This window comes from Argopecten irradians, chromosome 12 (genome assembly GCF_041381155.1).
Source record: "Argopecten irradians isolate NY chromosome 12, Ai_NY, whole genome shotgun sequence".
Lineage (NCBI taxonomy): Eukaryota > Metazoa > Mollusca > Bivalvia > Pectinida > Pectinidae > Argopecten > Argopecten irradians.
In genome coordinates, this window is record NC_091145.1 from 19191590 (window position 1) to 19212315 (window position 20726).

Here is a 20726-nt window from a genome sequence, read left to right on the forward strand (position 1 = left end):
GTATACGTGTATTTGATAATACCGATCTACTGGATACATGTAATTGATAATACCGATCTACTGTATACATATTTTTGATAATATCGATCTACTGTATACATGTATTTGATAATACCGATCTACTGTATACATGTATTTGATAATACCGATCTACTGTATACATGTATTTGATAATACCTATCTACTGTATGCATGAATTGATAATACCGATCTACTGTATACATGTATTTGATAATACCTATCTACTGTATGCATGTATTTGATAATACCGATCTACTGTATACATGTATTTGATAATACCGATCTACTGTATACATGTATTTGATAATACCGATCTACTGTATGCATGTATTTGATAATACCGATCTACTGTATACATGTGTTTGATAATACCGATCTACTGTATACATGTGTTTGATAATACCGATCTACTGTATACATGTGTTTGATAATACCGATTATACATGTATTTGATAATACCGATCTTCTGTATACATGTGTTTGATAATACCGATCTACTGTATACATGTGTTTGATAATACCGATCTACTGTATACATGTGTTTGATAATACCGATCTACTGTATACATGTGTTTGATAATACCGATCTACTGTATACATTTATTTGATAATACCGATCTACTGTATACATGTATTTGATAATACCGATCTACTGTATACATGTATTTGATAATACCGTTCTACTGTATACATTTATTTGATATTACCGATCTTCTGTATACATGTATTTGATAATACCGATCTACTGTATACACGTATTTGATAATACCGATCTACTGTATACATGTGTTTGATAATACCGATCTACTGTATACATGTGTTTGATAATACCGATCTACTGTATACATGTGTTTGATAATACCGATCTACTGTATACATGTATTTGATAATACCGATCTTCTGTATACATGTGTTTGATAATACCGATCTACTGTATACATGTGTTTGATAATACCGATCTACTGTATACATGTGTTTGATAATACCGATCTACTGTATACATGTATTTGATAATACCGATCTACTGTATACATGTATTTGATAATACCGATCTACTGTATACATGTATTTGATAATACCGATCTACTGTATACATGTATTTGATAATACCGTTCTACTGTATACATTTATTTGATATTACCGATCTTCTGTATACATGTATTTGATAATACCGATCTACTGTATACACGTATTTGATAATACCGATCTACTGTATACATGTGTTTGATAATACCAATCTACTGTATACATGTATTTGATATTACCGATCTTCTGTATACATGTATTTGATAATACCGATCTCTGTATGCGTGTATTCGAAAATACCGATCTACTGTATACAATAGCGATCTATTCTATACGTTTATTTGATAATACCGGTATACTATATATATATATATATATATATATATATATATATATGTAGGATGCATTACATATATTTTTAAAACGTTATCCATTCCTTAATTGCAATTTAATTGTCATTTACAAATATCTGTATTCATACTTTGACAGATATGCGAGGAATTATCTGCGAACGACAGAAAATTTAGGCAGGTTCGCACGAGCGCATAGATGGCAACCATTGACAGTACAGACGTTCAAATCCATTTTGGCCATATTTTTAACATGGAAATTGTTAGAAATACTTCCATAGAAGAGTATTGGAATTCGATGTTACCGATCCAACTTTCATCCTGTTAAGACATTTTTTATTCTAGGAATACATTCCAAAACACCTTAAAGTTCCTGCACGTGGCTGGTTATAGGAGATTGGCAGACAGGCAGGTATGTGTTATTGAGTGATATAGCTTAGACTCAGTCTTATGTTTTTATATAAAATATTAAATGTGAGCATTCATTAAATAACAGGGACTAAAAGCCTGTCATACTTCCTTCTATGAAATTGTAAAGCTAATTTGCCGTCCCTGAATGTTGTAATACGATACAGTAAAAAAAAACTTATCAAAATTTATCAAAATTGTACGATGTATACAGTTTTTCATGTGACATGTTTTTTAGAATGTTTCATTATTTTGCAGCATCCAGCATATGATCCAGCTGCATGCTTCAAACCACTGCTGACCTTCATTAACAGAATGTTTTAAAGGTTTTTGATACCCAATCAGGAGCTATGTGTCGACGAGACGCTAGTGTCTGCAAGAGGTCATGGTATACTGCGTCAGTATATCCCTAACAACTGGATACGTCATCCGGATGATGATTTACAGAGGGCGACAATTTGATCCAACACCAAGAGGAGAGTTGCAGGGAACTCATGTAGTGGAAAGTCTCTTGAGAGAAACCTCCCTGTTTCACAAAGGCTACCATGTATTCTGCGATAGCTATTTCACTTCTCTTAATCTTGCATCACGTCTTCTAACACGCAATACCTATGTAACGGGAATACTGCGAAAAAATCGCCCAATGCCGCGTACCATTCAGCAGGCAGACACCCAGTCTAACACTACCATTTACATGCGCCAGAGAGATGTTCTTTGTGTAGCGTAAAAAGAGGTAAAAGTAGGTAAAAAACCAGTGCGTATGTTGAACACTTTCCTTCCTGCTCAGGACCTCCAGACCGGATGCCCAAACATCATTCACCAGTATAATAGGTACATGGGAGCTATCGATTCGTCTGAAGCTGTGATGAGCGCATATAGCTGCGTTCGACGCAATAAAAAGGTTTGGAAAAAGTAGTATTGCATATGTTTCATCGAATCATGAGGAATGCGTATATTTTATATAAGAACAATACGTCGGATAGAGTGGTGTCAAGGCTTAAGTTTATTCAGATGGTCAAAGAAGATTTAGCTGGAGTTCAGCCCGATGCACAGGTAGCAAGACCGAGACCGAGGAGATGTCATGTAGACGTCCTCCCGCGACGGAAGAAAAAGACTGTTGCGTATGCTCTAGCCGTGCTCGAGGAGGAATCAGGCGCCGAAGCCGAACTGCATGTACGCTATGCAGGAGAGGATTGCATAGAGAATGTATTCGATTGCACCAATGCATAGTCTAGAAATGTAGATTTAAAACTACACCATCAACTGAAATACAAGAATTATGTATATAGGCCTGTGTTGTGTAAACTTTGTTTTGGAAATACACGGGATTTCACTCAAAAACCTATAACGTTATTTTATAAGTTAATAAATATATCATTTTATGTATGTCAAATTGACTTAAGGTTGATCTTGAGAAAAAACTTGTCTTTGTGTTGTTAATTAGTCAATATAGCACAGCGGCGTGTATACATATATACAATATAACTCAACTTTGCTGGATTCATCATTTTTCGTCATAAACTCGCCTTTGTAATAGTTAAAAGCAGAAACATATGAAAATTAAAACAAAAATATATTCATATTTTCTTTCTTCTAATTAAGGATTAACTTGAATAGATTTTTTATGTTATGGAGATATAACACAAAAATCTGAGTGTACTCTAAATAAACCGCGAAGCGGTTTATGATGAGAGTACAATCAGATTTTTGTGTTATATCTCCATAACATAAAAAATCTATTCAAATTAATCCTTATAATTCATTTTACTAAAGATAATCTCTTCAACATTTAAAATTTATTTTGGGACTCTTTTGTCTATGAAATTATTACGCCGTCATCTCAGCCAATCAGAAGCGACGTTACAAACGGTGACGCCATTTTTTCCTTTATGGGCTGATAAAGTAAATTTTTAAGCCAATTAGAATGCTCGTAACAAGCAAAATTGAATTATTAATCATTAAGGCGAGTGTCTGTGTCAGCGTATATGCATTAATCTCCTGAAGAAACAACACAAAAATGAAATGACGTCATAATTGCCATAACGTCATAATTGGCAGAACGGCTATTTGACTGTTCGAATTTGGCGACGTCAAAAACTTGGCAGTCTAAGGGTTAAACAGGTAAAATATGGACGCTGTACCCATACCCGAGCCAAAGTCACGCACGTTAAACAAATAAACTACATAACCACTGAGAAGTGATAAAATGATTTTTAGGCAAGACAATTCACCTAATAAGGTAAACACACTACTGTTTCAGCGATTGAGCAGTTATAGACAAAAGTTGCATTACTCTACGAGCAAGGGACAGGGTTCGGCATACAAGAAGTTCGACCACAATGTGTAATGGCGGACAGCGAGAGAGTTTGAACATCTACACACATGTCACAGCCATGGGCTTTTCAGGCATATCACAGTAAAACCGACTGATCTAATTTCCATAAGAACTGGTTTTTCCGATATATGTACAAATTTTAATGTTCTCTTAGACTGAATTGTCCCTTTCAGGGGCGGATTTAGGTTTTGAGGTTAGAGGGGGCGTGGGACAAAGCAAATCAGGCGAGGGGTCTGGGGGCCGCCTAGGCGCCCAGAAGCTCTCGAATAAATGGTGCAAAATCCTGCATTCTGAGGATTTCATGAACACATTTTCCAGAAAATAATTGAAGCCATTTAAGGATGTTTATTTATGGTTTTCGTGTCAAGTGTCATATTTTTTATTTGAAGTTTTGATTTATTTTTTTACTTACAGAATTGCAATATCAAAATCTTAATATTTATATGGACATAAAGCGAAGAAGGGCGGGGGTCTGGGTGGGGGCCGCCTAGGCCCCCAGAAGCCCTCGAATAAATGTACACTTTTTCCAAAAAATAATTGAAGCCATGTAAAAATGTTCGTTTATTATTTTTGACGTCTAATGTCAGATTTTGAATATAAAGTTACAGAATTGCACTGCCTAAAATCAGAATATCTTTTCATAGAGGCACGAAGCAAAGAAAAGGATGGGGGTCTGGGGGCCGCCTAAAACGAATATACATACCCGGCCTATATATAGCTACTATGCCTTTAGGCCGGGTACGAATTGGTCCCTATGTATCGTAGTGGAGCACTGCCTCCGAAAATCACTCGGGCACAGTTTTTCATACTTTTTTGAAGGTTTTGAAGTAATAGGGAACAATTGTAGCTCTAAAGAAGACACCATTTTCAGTCTAAAAGTCTTTTGAGCTACAATATTGCAGCTAGGGGTCGCCTATTGAAGGTTTTTATAGGACTAATGAAAGTGTATGTGAACTTTTTAACGATATAAGCTTTTATTTTTATACATTATCTGTCAGATTAGATAATTCATTTTCCCTAACTTACACACAATCTTCATAATTCGTGTATTGGACAACGAAAGAAAAGAAGGCTAGTGGTCTTGTCTATGGCCATACGGTGCCAGGAACCATTGCTATCATCCTGTTTTCTAATAGGGAGCCTTTTGTCATGTGCATTAATTTTTTTAACATCGTTTGCCTATCTTGTAACATTATCGTTAAGATATGTTTTTATTGAAACAAAAAACGAAGGCATCTGGCCATGGGGTGCACCCAGACCCTAGAAGCTCTCATTTTCTGTCGCATTCCACTTTTTTCTTTACACACATTTTCTTAGGACAAATAAAATGCTTCTAGAAGCATTCGGCGTCAGTAGTGATCTTGTAACTGGCGTTTTGAAAGTACGCACACATTTGTGAATTGATAGTCGGATTTAATACAGGACTTTAATGCTGATTCAAAAATGTGAAATATATCATTTACAACCTGGAAAACGAAGGGCATGGTATATAGTCAACCAGCGAAGACTCATGGCCAGCTACAATTCCTTCCACCCACCCCCTCCCCCTTTTCTTTTATTGCTAAGGATATCGAGATATAACCTGTCAATATTGAATATTAATGACAATAAATTATCTAATATATTGGGATTTTATCGGGTTTTTTTTTGGAAAAAGTAAATACTTGAAGGGATTTACATTGTACCTTTTAAGCGATGGAGATAAAACCTTAACTTACACGAAAAAAAAAATAATTATTCCATTGTGCCTGGATACAAGTATGTTCATGCATGTATGTACCACAAAGTCGAATACATTTAGATTTCAAAATGATAACATCAAACGGTAAAGGTAGGAAATGGAGTTTTCTGTCTAATTCTCACTCTTTATCTAATTCCTTAATTTTTTCCCTTTCTCCCTCTTTTTTTCTTTCTTCCTTCTTTTCCTTCCTTCCCCTCTTTCTTTTTCCCTTCTTTTTCCTTTTTCTTTTTTTCTCTCTCCTATTTTAGGGGGGGCGTACGCCGGGTCCGCCCCCCCTTGGATCCGCGCCTGCCTTTAAATACACTGCATCATATACATACATCGCTGTATGTTGTTCACTCAACATTTTTTTTTTTTGATTTCCCTATTGAAAGTGTACTCTGTTGATGTTTAACACATATGTAGTATATACATATATTTTTGCAACTAAAATATAATGAGGATATTCCTTGTTTCTTGATGAACACCAGCTGATATTTTCAATGGAATGAAGTATATTGCTTTTATGTCCATCGTAAAACCTTATGGTTTACTGCGAAAAATGTAATAACTAAAACAAATTAAACTTAATAATGCGTCTTCATATACATCTTTATAAGCCTCCATAGCATAATCGTTCCATTTTCGAAATGGGAAAGGGAAATGTGGTTTGCCATAAAAGGCGAAACATTTTGAGATAGGTCGCGAAATTTTATTTCTGAAATAAACCATGAGTCTAAGATCAATCCTTATAAATATAACATTTTATAATAATTTACTTGAGAAAGCTTACTGTTACTAAACATAATCGATATCGACTTGTATCAACAAATGATGAAATGAGTAATTAGATATGCCGTAATAATTTCAGATGTGCAAATAAATACGATTTTCATCGGAACTTTGAACACTTTTTTCAATAAAAAAAACAACCATAGAAAGTTATCGACATTATCTCCTTAATATTTTGCATAAAAAATTATACATTTTTAATTTTCTTTGTATAATGTTCATTTAATACTAGATTTGCATGTATGTTGTGGGACAGATGACAACATTCAAACCACGTCTTCATCAAATGGTGACCGCTTGGATTTTATCACATCCAAAAGATATTGTTTAGATAAAACTGTGTTTGAGGAAGACTTAATGCCACTAAACCACTGACTTTTGCTTTAGACAGTGCGCAACACAGATTCTCAGACTATGACGAGGTATATTACAATGCACCTCCGGAATTGTACAGGACACCACTTTTTTCGCATATAATATTTCGCTTCGTTTCGCTACAAGTGCAATGGGTGTGTACGTAGGTAAATTCACGATTCAGACAATACTGCATTTACAATGTATATGCATAGATTTATAAAATTCATGTAACGTTTGAATAAGACTTCGAGCTCTCACAAAAATGTGTGTCACACGAAAATGAAGTGGTTTACAGTACTTTTCACTACAGAAGAGGGAAAGATCTGTCGTATTGCATGATTTTCAGACTAATCACATAGAGAACAACCAACTAAATAATTTTACATAGACCACAGTGTTAAAGTTTTTTAATGTTAAAACAAACTGAATATTAGTTAGCTATTGCGTTCTATAATAAAAGTCTAGGTTCTTATATAACACTAGAGAGAAAAAGGTTTGGGTCCTTCAGCTCAAACTCCAGGGTAGCCATTTTTGATTAAGGTGCATTTTGTACTGTAAAATCCTAAAATTCTAACATTTTTACATATTCATTTTCAAAATTAATATTTTGAAACTAAATTTCAGTATGAATTTCCAAATTCATATCATGGTTATTTAGGAATAAGTACCTGTCAGAAAACATTTTTACTTTTGAAATTTATAATTATTCAGCTGGGTCAACATTTTATCATGAGCTCAATCTTGTATACACATGGACCATTTCGAAGGTCTTTTTTCATTTGTTGGTTATTCCCTTCAATCTTTCAGATAACCATTAACACATGTGTATAAGTATACTGTAAAATGTCCGTTACCTGTTTAGATAGCTCTTCATATTACATGTCTTAATAAGAAAATTAAATCATTAATGTTCCTTTTAAGCTTCAGGTTGCACAAGCATGGAATGATGTTGAAACCCAACATCTATTCTAAATCATTGCATAGAAACGTTCAAAATACCAGTCCTCACTATCGTATGCTACCCACAGATAACAACAAAACACATGTATATCAGAAAATTAATTTAATGTTCATGTTAAATAATAAATCATTCCGACAGAGTATCATACAGTCCCACGTTTTGACCAATAGACTATTCACACAGAAACAGTTTAATAGCACCAAGAATGCATTCAACTTCTTTGGTTTGGAAATTATCAACGATCCACTATCTATAGTACATATGTATTAACACTCTAACAAAATGAAGACATGTTTTGTATTAGTTGACATTGTAGCAAATATATGAGGCTTTAATTAACATACTACACATAAAACCCTTTCAGTATCTCGTTCCTCAATGGTAGAACAATTACAAGTACAATGTACCTATCAATCCAACATCTTTTATTTGTATTTGACTTTTACGCTTCGAACAATAGAGCTACTATCAAGACATCGCTTAAAGACAGTCTTCTTTGAAACCTGATAATATGCTTGGTTTTATATTATAAAACAAAGTAAATCAGAGGTGTTTCTCGTAAACTTTAACACCAGAGAAAAGAACATTTTCAGAAGGCAGAATATTGATGAAAGCTGGACGGAGAACAAGACAAAGTGTGCGGCCTCAAGTGTTAATGAATTGCAGCACAAATGAGATAACAACCAGCCTTTGAACAGGTGAGTTAATTGCAAATGTACCAAAGAAATAATGTACTAATTGTGATAACAATAGTTTAACAGAAAAAAAATGTGACAAATGGAAGACAAATATTGTTTGTCATTAGCAAACCTCCATTCCACAGGGATATCAATTTGTAATACAATTAATGTTTTATATAAAGATTTCTAAACCGTTCATAGAATTTAATATTTCTTTCTGGAAACATTTACACCTAACCAAGATATGGCGATTTCCTTGAGACCATTCGAATTCATTTGTCCAACAGTACATCTACATGTACGGGTTGTGGTATAAACATGCAGAAGCTTTGTATTGAAATTTGTTGACTTTAAAGATATGCATTTTATGGTATAAAAACTATAGTCCAATTCATTTACTGAGTTTTCAATTTATAATTTCACATGTGTGGTCTCACACCGAGTCCTCAGTTTTGCTATGGCATGGTCCAGGGGTAAATATAACGACAGAAGTATCAATTGGAACATCGAGGAAGCGATCCATCTGAAAGAATCGAATTAAATGGAAACAACTTATAGGTACAACGTACCTCAGATAAGTGGCGGCTCTCTGACGGTTGAAAACAAAGTAATAACAGTTCGACATAAAAGAATGAATTAACATGACGCCATAATATTAAGAACTCAATATTAAATATACAAAATACTGTTAAATATCGAGGGAGGAATATTCATGAGAGTAATAAAACAATAATATATCAAATATACACTGTCCCATGCCATTACTGTCCAATGTCATCTTAGAAATAACACGTGACTGTAAAAAAAGTTCGTAACTTTAGTAGCGCCATGCAAAGCGCTGCCATTGGTAAGTAAATATTATATTCAAGATCAATGCTGATAACTGCCCTGAATGTTGCCGTCATTGAAACATTGTGTATTGTGACACAAAGTATACCTTTTATAATAGTTAAAGATAAAACCTTAATTGCTTTTGTTATGGCTGTCATACATTACAAGATTAAAATACCAAATGTCGGCGAAAAATAAGTTTTCTGTGTTTCAAATCTACTTTGTGTCATTTATATCTGAATTTTATGAATCACTAAAAACACACTGTACTGCATATCATGTACCGTCTTTTCCATGGCGCATTGCATTACTATTAAGTTTCTTCAAAATGTCTTCACACTAAATAGTATTGTAACCAACTCCAATGTTTTAACATTAGGTCTTATCATTGGTTCATCGTTATTACATTTTGTAAATGCTCAGCCAACGATGACATTGAGACAATTATAATATTGTACCACAAAACACCCATTTACAAGAAATTATGTTAAACTTCCATTGCATTTACAAACAAGTCATCTCTTTTACTATTTGGGTTACTATCACTGCCGTAATATCCACCCCTGGAAAAACTGAAAGTAATTAAGGAGAGAAAATATTGACCAATCACAGCCCAGCTGAGGAGACTTCTTTAATTTGAAGACTAATAGAAGACGACGCTCACCCATACGATACATCGTTATTCCATTCTTTTTATGAACCAGACTACTTTCTCATCTGGACTCGCCCATAGATCCTACTGGATATAACAACAATAAAAGTAACCCTTGGAGTATCGAGGAGGGAAACAAGGAAACTTGACATATATGGTACGTACGGTTGTTGTTAGTTAAAACAATTCGCAACAATGGTATATAATAATGCACATCATAATCATGACAACATTTATAATAATTTAGTGATCGTGGCTTAAATATAAGATAATGATTGGCATAGTAAAATTACGGACGTCGAATCACACGACTTATAATATGAAAATACAATAAACAGCCTGAGGGTTTTAAACAACTTTCAGCGAATATAACAAAATTATATCTGATTTAATCATTCAGACAAAGAATTTTGAGACAAAATATCATAAAATAAAAATACATTGTGTATTGAACAGGAATGGGTGGACTACAAAAAATATGCGAATTTATTCAAAACTACATTTTGTTTCATATTTTGACAGATTATTTTTTCAAACTTCCCAACAGTATTTCGACTTTGACTTTATATTCTAGATTTAGTCATGACTGTCGACATATGGTAATTAATGCTTTTTGTTTTAAATCTGACATTTTGGCATCCTTGATCAAACATTTCGCATTGCAAAATTTAACTTGAAAATAAATTGTTGTTGGCCTTACTCAAGTTGACACAAAGTAATTTTAAAGATATAAGTTTTGATGTTATTATTTATCAAAATCATATGAAATACATATAGACATATAAATGAGGAAATTAATTGTGGAAACTTTTGCATGATTTTCCATTTTAAAAATAAACATTTTGTTAACCTTTACAACATACATACATATGTATTATCAAATAAAGAGAACAGAGGCATGATTTTGACCACAGGAAGAAAAGTATTCCCGATAAGTGACAAACATTATAGGTTAGCAAAAATATGCACATTTACAACATTTTTCGTAAAATGTTTTTTTGTTGAATTCACTAAGTAAAATCTGTCAGTCCTAAAAAATCACAATCCATGCGTTTTGGGCTGGGGAAAAAGGTGTTCGGATTATCCAAGGTCAACTATTTTTCGAGTTGCAAAAATCAACCACATAGATATATGAAATTGTAAGACTGTGTTTCATTGTCAATATGAAATTAAAAGAAAAACAACAAAATTACATTATAATAATAGTAAATATACAAGCATTTGTAGACAAAATGTGACAAAATTTTGATTTCGGCTGCGGAAGCAGGAATTAAATCTTCTAATTTCCATCATCTTTCAGTCCTGAGAGATATCTGATACTAGTACAACATATTATTCTTTCTGTTTCTGTAAACATACAAATTTTAGCATTGATCAAGTTTTAGCGTTTTTCGCGCTGGAAAATTTTAGCTTTAAGATATTTTTGCAAGTATTGTGCAAATTCATCATTCAACAAACTGGTTCAGTTCCAGAACTTGATCGTGCATGTTAAGTACGTTTACAGTACATTTATGTATATAACAAGCACTTGTTTATATAACATTTTGCATAGCTAATTATAGAACAACTCTACAAGATCTCTTCCACGACATGTGTCCATTAAAACTCTTAATGCACTGGAAAATAATTCATTCAGATTTTTTTCAATTTACTTTTTACGTCGTAATGAATTTCAAATAACAATAAGAAATCATCATCTTGAATAACACAACAAATAATATAAATATAACCAGGAACAAATTACTAGCAATCTGATTGATAAATAGGCATTCAAATGAAACTCATGAGGGCATTTCATATTGCTCAAGATAATATTCATAACAAATAATAAAGTATTAACAATTGATAATTATATAACCAACACCAAAGAATTTTTTTATGTTATCTTATTTAAAAAATTGATAGAAATGATGGAAGTAAGGCTACATGGCAGTCAATACCAAGAAGAAAGTAGCGTTACATATACGCCGAACTAATCAGCCATGGGTGTATGGTTATTCAATAATCACCTTTACCAACGAACCATGACAGAAATTATTTTCTGACATTTTTTTAAAATTGTTATACATGTATCAGCGATAATATTGTTGAAATACATTGAAGATAAAGGTTACACATTGTCAATGACACCCACCACTACCAAGTTGTATAATTATCATATCACCACGGCAACAATGTTGTATATTTGTTTTATTATCATTGACACAATAAGGCGATTATTGATGACAATTATTACAGCAAATTTGTTGATGAGATGTTGATCATGTTCATGACAAAAATATGTTTTAATCATCACCATAAAAATGAGGTGGTGCTTCATTACCATGACAACGAGTTGACACATCACATGACATCGAGGTGGTACATTATTACCATTATGACAATGAGGTTACACTTCATTTTAATGATAATTAACGAGATGGTACATTATCTCCATAGCAACGAGATGACACTTCATTTCATCATTACTATGACAACAGTGTGGTACTTCATCACAATGATACCGATTTTGCTAATCATCACCATGACAACCATAAACAGCCAGGTTGTCAGTTATCACCCTGACAACGAGTTTATCAACTATTATCAACATAGAGTTGTCTGGTACACTCACTCCAATGACAACATTGAATTAAGTTGTACACTATTATATAGACATGCTCACTACGCTGCATAGTTATCATCTTAACCACAATATTTTGAACGGCTCTACTATGATTCTAAAACAATGTGATGACATTAAGATTATAATCATACTACAATAGATGAGATAAGAGATCAGTACAGTCCAACAGTGTCCTGAATCTGCTCCATGTAAGGGGTGAGTAGGGGCATGAAGTAACGACGCTCTGCTGGAATGTTATCACACTGAAGATGAATCAAATAAAACTACAGTTAAACAATGCCTTTGGTGGCAAACACATACTATTGCTACTTAAGCCATTAACCCATGAAATTGTATAATGGCCTGTCTCAAGTCTTGAAGTTAAAAAGTCCAAATATATTTTCATGGGTGAATGGGTTATATACACATTGTAGATTTTGACAAAATGCTAATAAACATGTAACGATCACCTAATTTTTGTTATAACAGTTAATTTAATAATCTAATGATGTTGATCTCAACAATTATTTGCAATTGTGATTGACAAATGTATAATCCTTGTTAGCATGAAAGTAGGTCAATGCCATTTGTTTGAACAAGAAGAGTTGCTCAGTGTGTGACAAATCATAAAATTAATATGATATTCTGTTATTATATTATCAATCAATTGTTTTAAAAAATCAAAATGCTAACAGAATATAATATTACTTTTAATACTGTAATCTACATTCTTATTCTTAACATCACCATATATTATGAAATTTTCTAAAATTTGGTTTTAAGTTTTTTTTGTTCTTCTTTTTTTCGGGGGGATGGGGGGATTGTTAAATTTTTTTTTACATAACAGAGGAATATACTCACGTTGGAATAAGTTGAATTGTGTTTTGCATTTACAACAGAAGCAACTTTCCGCCTTTCCTTTTTGACATCTGTATTGAATTCTTCTGTCTGCCATAGTTTACGGCGAAATTTTTTATCCACAGGAAAGATATGTCCTTCTGTACTGAACAGGTAACGCGACTGTTCCTTGTTTACGTGATTGTCCTTGTCGAATAACTGTAAGGAGAACATTGTGGAAAACTTTGTTAAATTAGGAGAAAGATGAAAGAACAAATTTAATGTAATAAATGATAATTTCACTAAACTGGTGTCTGTTTCTTTTCATAGATTCAATAATGCTGTATTCAGTAAAGGATATATTTGTTGAATACATAGCAATAATTTCACAAATCTAACAAATTGCTACGTTATACACATATACATGTAGTTCACATATGACAAACATTTTATAGGAACAGTCACCGAGAATTAAATGACTACAGCATAACTATGAATTTGCTATTATCCCTATAAACATGTTGATAGCATTATGGTAATCACCAGATATAAATACATAATAATAATGTATTTGTAAGTCATGATGGAGAATGAAAATTACTACACTATAACCATGAATATACATAATACGCTATATGTGCATTTGTTATACAAGTTTTATTGTATGGTATACACCAGATATAAATATTTACAAGTTATGATGGAGAATGAAAATTACTTCGCTATAACCATGAATATACAATATTAGCATGTTTGTTATACATGATTTATTGTATGGTATTCATCAGATATAAAAATCAATACTCTGTAATAATGTACACGATAAGTGTTTCTTATACACGTTTTATGTATAGTACTCACCAGATATAAATATTTACAAGTCTCGCTGAGAAAGAAGCTTTCCATACGGTCCTCTAAGGATTTAGTGTTGACATCATGTACGGTACCATAACCACACCTGTTTAAAAAGCATTTGTAGTTCTATGTTAATGTTAACTTCAGATGTATAAATTAGGTTGGCTATAAATACTGGAAATAGTAAACATGTATCAGAACCATGCACTCATGTAAGAACATTATTCTGATTGTCATCAAGATCAAGACAAGTGTGTTAACATGAATATGATTTTGAAGATGAGCATACTGTATTCCTGCAAATCTAGCCTTAATTTACAGGGATTTATTGTGAATTTTGCATTCATTTTCTCATACTCCATTGAAACAAAACTTAATTTCTTTATTTACAGATAGTTCTTGAAATACAAAGCTTTCAATTTCACCTGTTTAGAATTTCTCAGATTTGAAAAATTCACCGAGAAGATATACAATATGTTTCTAGTACATGTACAACAGATACGTACTTTTGAAAATTGTGTCTTTAGAGTAAAATTATGCAATTATTTTTTCATTTATATTATGATAGGTAGAAGTCATTCGTTTTTATCACTTATAGATATTTTTTTTTATCTTTACATAATGAAGACTTGTCAAATTAATGCAATGCATTGAGATGGCAATTCAAAAGAAGAGATAAATCTAGACCACCTAGAGTTGGTTTAATATCAGACGCCTCAGATGTGTTTCCATGGAAACGGTTAATGAAACATGAGATGTTACATGAAGGAGTGCTTCCACAAATTAAGAACAGTTAGTAAATTTACTAGGGCTGGAACAGATGCCAAATTATAGGTATCCATGGAACATGCATGGATTCACATGGATAAGTGGGTTGAATACATTAAGTAAACTCACTTGGCCTTGGCATGTTCATCAATACTTGTGAAGATGTCCCTGCCTACGTGGAGATAAAATGGGTTCTTTGTAGCCTGGTACAATAGATATGTAGATTCCACAAGCTCTGGTCTTAGTGGATAAAACAAAACGTCAGGAGCCTTCAGGTGCCAGTTGAATCGCTCTGGTAAAAATCCATACTTTTGCCAGATGGTGTAGAAAAGAGCGTGAGAACAGATAGCTTCCTCAATATCTCCCTTCAGTACCTGGAGTCAAGGAAAACATACATCTAGCACTGTCAAACAGTCAAACTATTTCCCAGAAAGGTGATGGGATCAACAATTATTCTTCAAATTATAACAAAAACAATCCATGGACTATAATTTTATTAGTTCGCACTGTACCATATATGAAGTTGTATAGATTAGTATGTATTTAAGACAGATACATGTATAATTTGTTATCATTCTATGGTATCACATGACAGTACAGTAAAACATGGTTATAACGAACATCCGAGGACAAACAAAAACACTTTGATATAAGATCATTGTACACAAAATGCAAAAGTTACAACCTTGATGAATTTGCTGTATGTTTCATTACCATGTTTTACAGAGTAACTGTCTCCGTAAGAAGGACGGCACAATGTAATAGGGAAAACCCACCTGTACACCTGCCCATGCTGCCTGAAGGGAATCTACCCAATTGTTGGACATTACACCTGTTTTCATATTGACATTGACATAGATAGGTGGATAGCCATTACCATTGTTGCAGTTCTGTCTCCTGCAGGCCATATAAAGACACAATTACGAACATTATGTATATGGTAGATTAAAATGTATTAAACATTGAAAGATGTACCAATAAATTACTGGTATAAAACCGATTTCTTCAAATATAATTTCATTTTAAAGCATTCATAGAATTAATTTCCCTAAAAAACATATAAATTTCCTGCATAAACTTTGAATTTATGACCCAGCTATAGGCTAGAGGCAAGTGCAACCAATTTTGTAGACTGGTGATTTCAACAAAGTTTTGTATGTTATTCATTTCCAGAAGAAAGAAACTTACCCTCTCCTCAAGTGGAACTTAATAGTTTCGTAAGATTCGTTAAACATTTTCAAGTCTTCTTCTTCACCAAATAATATAAATGCCTGAAAGGAGATGATCACATCTTTATAACAAATATATTTAAAACACTTTATTATGGTGTTATATATATATATTTCTGTAACTTTGTCTAATACTAGACTTAATCTGAATCTTAATGATGTACTTAAATGCCAAACTTAATTCAGTCTTCACTCCTGATTAGTACTACAAGATCCCCTAAGATGCGTGCACATCGTTAGCAGTCATAGCGTGCTTTGTTTTCAATTTTCAAATACAATGTAAAGTAGATCAAGAAATAAGATAGAATAACAAAAATTTTAATGAATATGAATTGAGAACTTTCAATGCTCATTCCAGGTAAATCCTACAGATTATAACTCCAACAAAGAAAGTTTTCCAAAACATATTTATCATTTATGGTATTAAGGATCTGGACAATTGACTGATCGCCAGGCAGTATGTAGACATGCCCCATGATCACAAATGCATGTGTACCTATTCAATGTTGTAACATACAAAATCCAAAGTCACATGTGGTACCCAGATGATTTGATTGACAGCTGGTGATCCGTCAATTAGATGGAATCAAATACTGATTTACCTTAAATAAATATTCGAAGAAGGAATCCAGTCCTGCCCCTAGTCCACTCATCTCTCCGACCCATTCACCTGTCTGTACATTGATTACATCACCTGTAAAAACAAACAATCTCAAACTCAATATGACATCTTCATAAATTAGTTATAGTAAATGATATTTATATCAAGATGGATGGGTTTACTTAAGTTCTATTATACTAATATGTCAGAAAACCTTAACCGTATACACAAGAGACCATATACCGGTATATATGATATAACACAAGAGCCCACTGAACTATATTGGCACCGATCAATGGTACTTGCAATGTACAATGCCATTTCTTGAACTATCATTTCTTCATAATATTACAAACTAGAACTAGAACTACTGTATACTATGTATAGTGTTAGTTACCAACCTTGTTCAATGATGAAATAGAACACAGGGTTTATCATTCATGTCATTATCAAAGATCTATCGGAGTTGCTTCCCTTCATTTCACTTGGGACAGATAGAGTGAAATAAAGTAACTCTCATATGACCAGAATGACATGTATGTGCTTCATAGACAATGTTCTATACTACAACTATAATATTTAACAATTTCAAAATGAACTTGATTCAACATTACATAGCATATCCTTAGAAAAGAGTTCTAACATTCATGAAGGCTATAAATTTCAGTTTTATGAAAAACATCACATGCACTATTACAGACATGTAATGTAATATAATTGATCAGAAAAGGTCTTACCTAGCATACCCGTAATATTAGAACGAAACGACCATAGTCTCTTCACTGCTCTCCGAGCAAATGACTCGTACGTTGGATCTCCAAGCAAGCGTGACAACACCCCAAATTCTACTACCAGTGTACCTGCACCGGCTGTACAAGTTGTGTTCACACCATTTACTGGAACTCCATGCTTCAAATTAACCTGTAAAGAAATAGTTAGCAGAAAGAGAAAGTTACAGACTGAATATTTGTAAAAGATATGCCAGAATCATTATCAATTTTCAGAATTTCAATGCCAAGGACAGTATTTTAAATATAAATTATAAAACTTTTGAAGCATAAGCTCTTTAGATAAACAATTTAATACCAATAAACAAGACACCAAGACCACACAGTTTTAATTAATGATGTATTACCTTGTTAGTTAAACAAATATTTCAATCAGTCAATCAAAAACAGGCAACATGTATCTTTAATGGAAAAATAACTGGTGTTCTTCAAGAATTTTAAGAAAATATGTACAACAAATCATTCAATTAAAATTTTCTGATTCAACACAATAATAAATCAATACCTGATAGCATAATTTGACATCAATTTACCAAAACTAACTTAATAATTGTCAGCAGACTGACCCTGGGAAATGGAATTCCAGTAGCTGTGTTTTCAAAAGCTGGAAGAAGTCTAGTGGCAAGATCGCTAGCTAAAGTAAGAAGCTCGTTGTCATAGTTTGGAGGGACCATGTCTCCAAAAGGCTGTTCTGGATCAGTTATGATAAGATGGGCAGACAACAGAGATCCTAGAACTCTGAAACAAGCAAACATTAGAACATTAAAATGAGTCTCTTAAAATCTCACAGGTAATGAACACAAATTTAAGATACTTTTTACCACATAATTAGTATTAGCTACATGCAACAGAGTCAAAATGAATTGAAAAACTCCAGCAGAGGCTCCAATTTTGTCATGATGTTATGAAATTCTGACCTTACATTGTACATACATCATTGTATCAACTATAACATGTGCTCCAATTTTGTCATGATGTTATGAAATTCTGACCTTACATTGTACATAAATCATTGTATCAACTATAACATGTGCTAAGTCACTGGACATCAGGAGAATTATGTGATAAAAGTGATATTCTTACCACAAGTTGTTACTTTATAATCGTGACAGAAAAATGTATACAGTGTATGATAGTATATGCATATTGTGGCCATGACAAATAAATAATTGATTCAATGAAAAGTATTTTGTCTTGTACCAACTTTGTATTTTATAGCATTTGACATATACTATACATATCGTATAGAAATTCAAACAAACCTAACCTTATTGTTGCCTCGAAGACTTGGATTGTGTTTGCTTTCTCGAATGATAGATTATCGACAACCAGCTTAACAGCACGCTTAAACTCGGAACTGTTTCCCATCACCTGTTAAACAAGACAAAATAAAAATAACATGTAATTCTAAACGTACCTATAAAACTTCACAGTCATACAGTCAACTGCAATGTATCAATTATTTTGATGTAATCGATGTATCGGTACATCAAAGGTCAAAAAAACCTGTCATATCTGTTGTTGCAGACAGAGTCTTCAGTTTTGCTATGACATAATCCAGAGGTTATATATGTATACATTTGTACATAGTAGCATATTATGCTCAGTATAACAGTATAAGTAAAAAACAAGTTAACATTATTGGTGTGTATAATATTTAATATGACTGAAATGTGTAAACTTGCTTCAGTTCATTATAATGCTGGAAACCTCAATTCTATTACATAGTTATTTAATAATTTTGTCACCCAACAGGAAAGTGCAATTTTACCATTTAAAAATGTGAAGAATACATACTGCTAGAGTATCCAGAGAATCCACCAGTGTCAGGATATAGTCTCCCAGGGCATCATTTATGTTAATATTTGACCTGCAGAATAAATAAAAATATCAAATTCTTAATTTCATATTCAAATGATGTAAATACATGTATGTACAATGTATCCATTTTACATTTCAATCTGTCAAATCATGTCAGATGGTCAGTATAATTCACAAATTGAAATTAATCTAAGTTGTTATAGTTGTTAAAATACATCAATAAATAAAGAAGGTAAATGTAATGAAAGATTGTAAAAACATTAATCACTCATATAACATATTATATCTGTCAGTATATGAAAAATAATATAGTATACCACAGAAATACTTTGGACCTAACACTGTAAATATGTACATGAGTGCATCAACCTTCTACACTGTACGACAATTGTATAAACAAGTATGTGTCCATGGCCTACTCTAGTGTGACTGAGGTGATTAGTGTAAGTTACAGACTGTACCCATAGACTGATAGAGTATACATGCAAGTGCCGATACATTTAGCGTTTTAATTATACATGTACATACGGATCAGCGTGGTCGTGTCCCCGCCCCTTGCAGTAAATTGGATTTAACTCGTCGTCCGGGAAAGCATACTTGATATAATTGTCGTAACCGAACTGAAACATTCGTTTCGTAGCTTCCAACATTTCCAGTCTCTCCTCGTCTGAAAACTCGCCATATTTCTTTCCGTTTACTGTGTTATCGTTCCAAAATCTATGTAAACCCTGGATTTTGTATGAAAACAAAAGTATTAAAGCGAACAAAACTATCAAAGTTTTCATAATAGCCCATTACTTTCTCCTATGTTACAAAAAATTCGTTTTCTTGACAACTCAGCTAAGTTTGACTTTTGTTTCCGGAAGTGCCCTGCAACACCTTGTCAAAACACTGCGCATACAGAAAATAGTTCCTAAACATGTCTTATTTTACGATAGCACATCATCAACTGGAGTTGCACAAATCGTAAGAACTTCACTTTTGAAAATCTTGATAATGTGTTTCACTTAAGAATTATAGACAATGTCATTCTGACGCGAACGAATCTGAAGGGGTTTTCCCATTTTATCCAATCGAAATACAGGACGT

The 20726-nt window shown here is 33.0% G+C and overlaps 1 protein-coding gene and 1 pseudogene across 1 annotated transcript; one reads left to right on the plus strand and one right to left on the minus strand.

Annotated features, from left to right (window-relative positions):
- Positions 1 to 1560: 1560 nt before the first annotated feature.
- On the plus strand, positions 1561 to 3324 carry LOC138336882 (piggyBac transposable element-derived protein 4-like; annotated as a pseudogene).
- Positions 3325 to 8057: 4733 nt separating this feature from the next.
- Positions 8058 to 20510, minus strand: LOC138335939 (ER degradation-enhancing alpha-mannosidase-like protein 1). Its single transcript, XM_069285140.1, has 12 exons — positions 20166 to 20510; positions 19614 to 19686; positions 19084 to 19187; positions 18383 to 18554; positions 17766 to 17949; positions 17030 to 17121; positions 16387 to 16469; positions 15975 to 16095; positions 15328 to 15572; positions 14437 to 14533; positions 13600 to 13794; positions 8058 to 13001 (listed from the first exon to the last, which is right to left on the minus strand). The coding sequence occupies exons 1-12, from the start codon at positions 20420 to 20422 to the stop codon at positions 12912 to 12914; spliced, it is 1713 nt and encodes a 570-aa protein (XP_069141241.1). The 5' UTR covers positions 20423 to 20510; the 3' UTR covers positions 8058 to 12911.
- Positions 20511 to 20726: the final 216 nt, after the last annotated feature.

What these genes read in the sequence shown, in the direction of transcription:
- LOC138335939 (XM_069285140.1), bottom strand. Translation starts at nt 20,422, where the DNA reads ATGAAAACTTTGATAGTTTTGTTCGCTTTAATACTTTTGTTTTCATAC. An exon ending in GTCTTCGAGGCAACAATAAG is followed by an intron (nt 18,555 to 19,083) that starts GTTAGGTTTGTT and finishes TGCTTGTTTCAG; the next exon opens with AGTTCTAGGATCTCTGTTGT. An exon ending in GATGAACATGCCAAGGCCAA is followed by an intron (nt 14,534 to 15,327) that starts GTGAGTTTACTT and finishes CTTTTTAAACAG; the next exon opens with GTGTGGTTATGGTACCGTAC.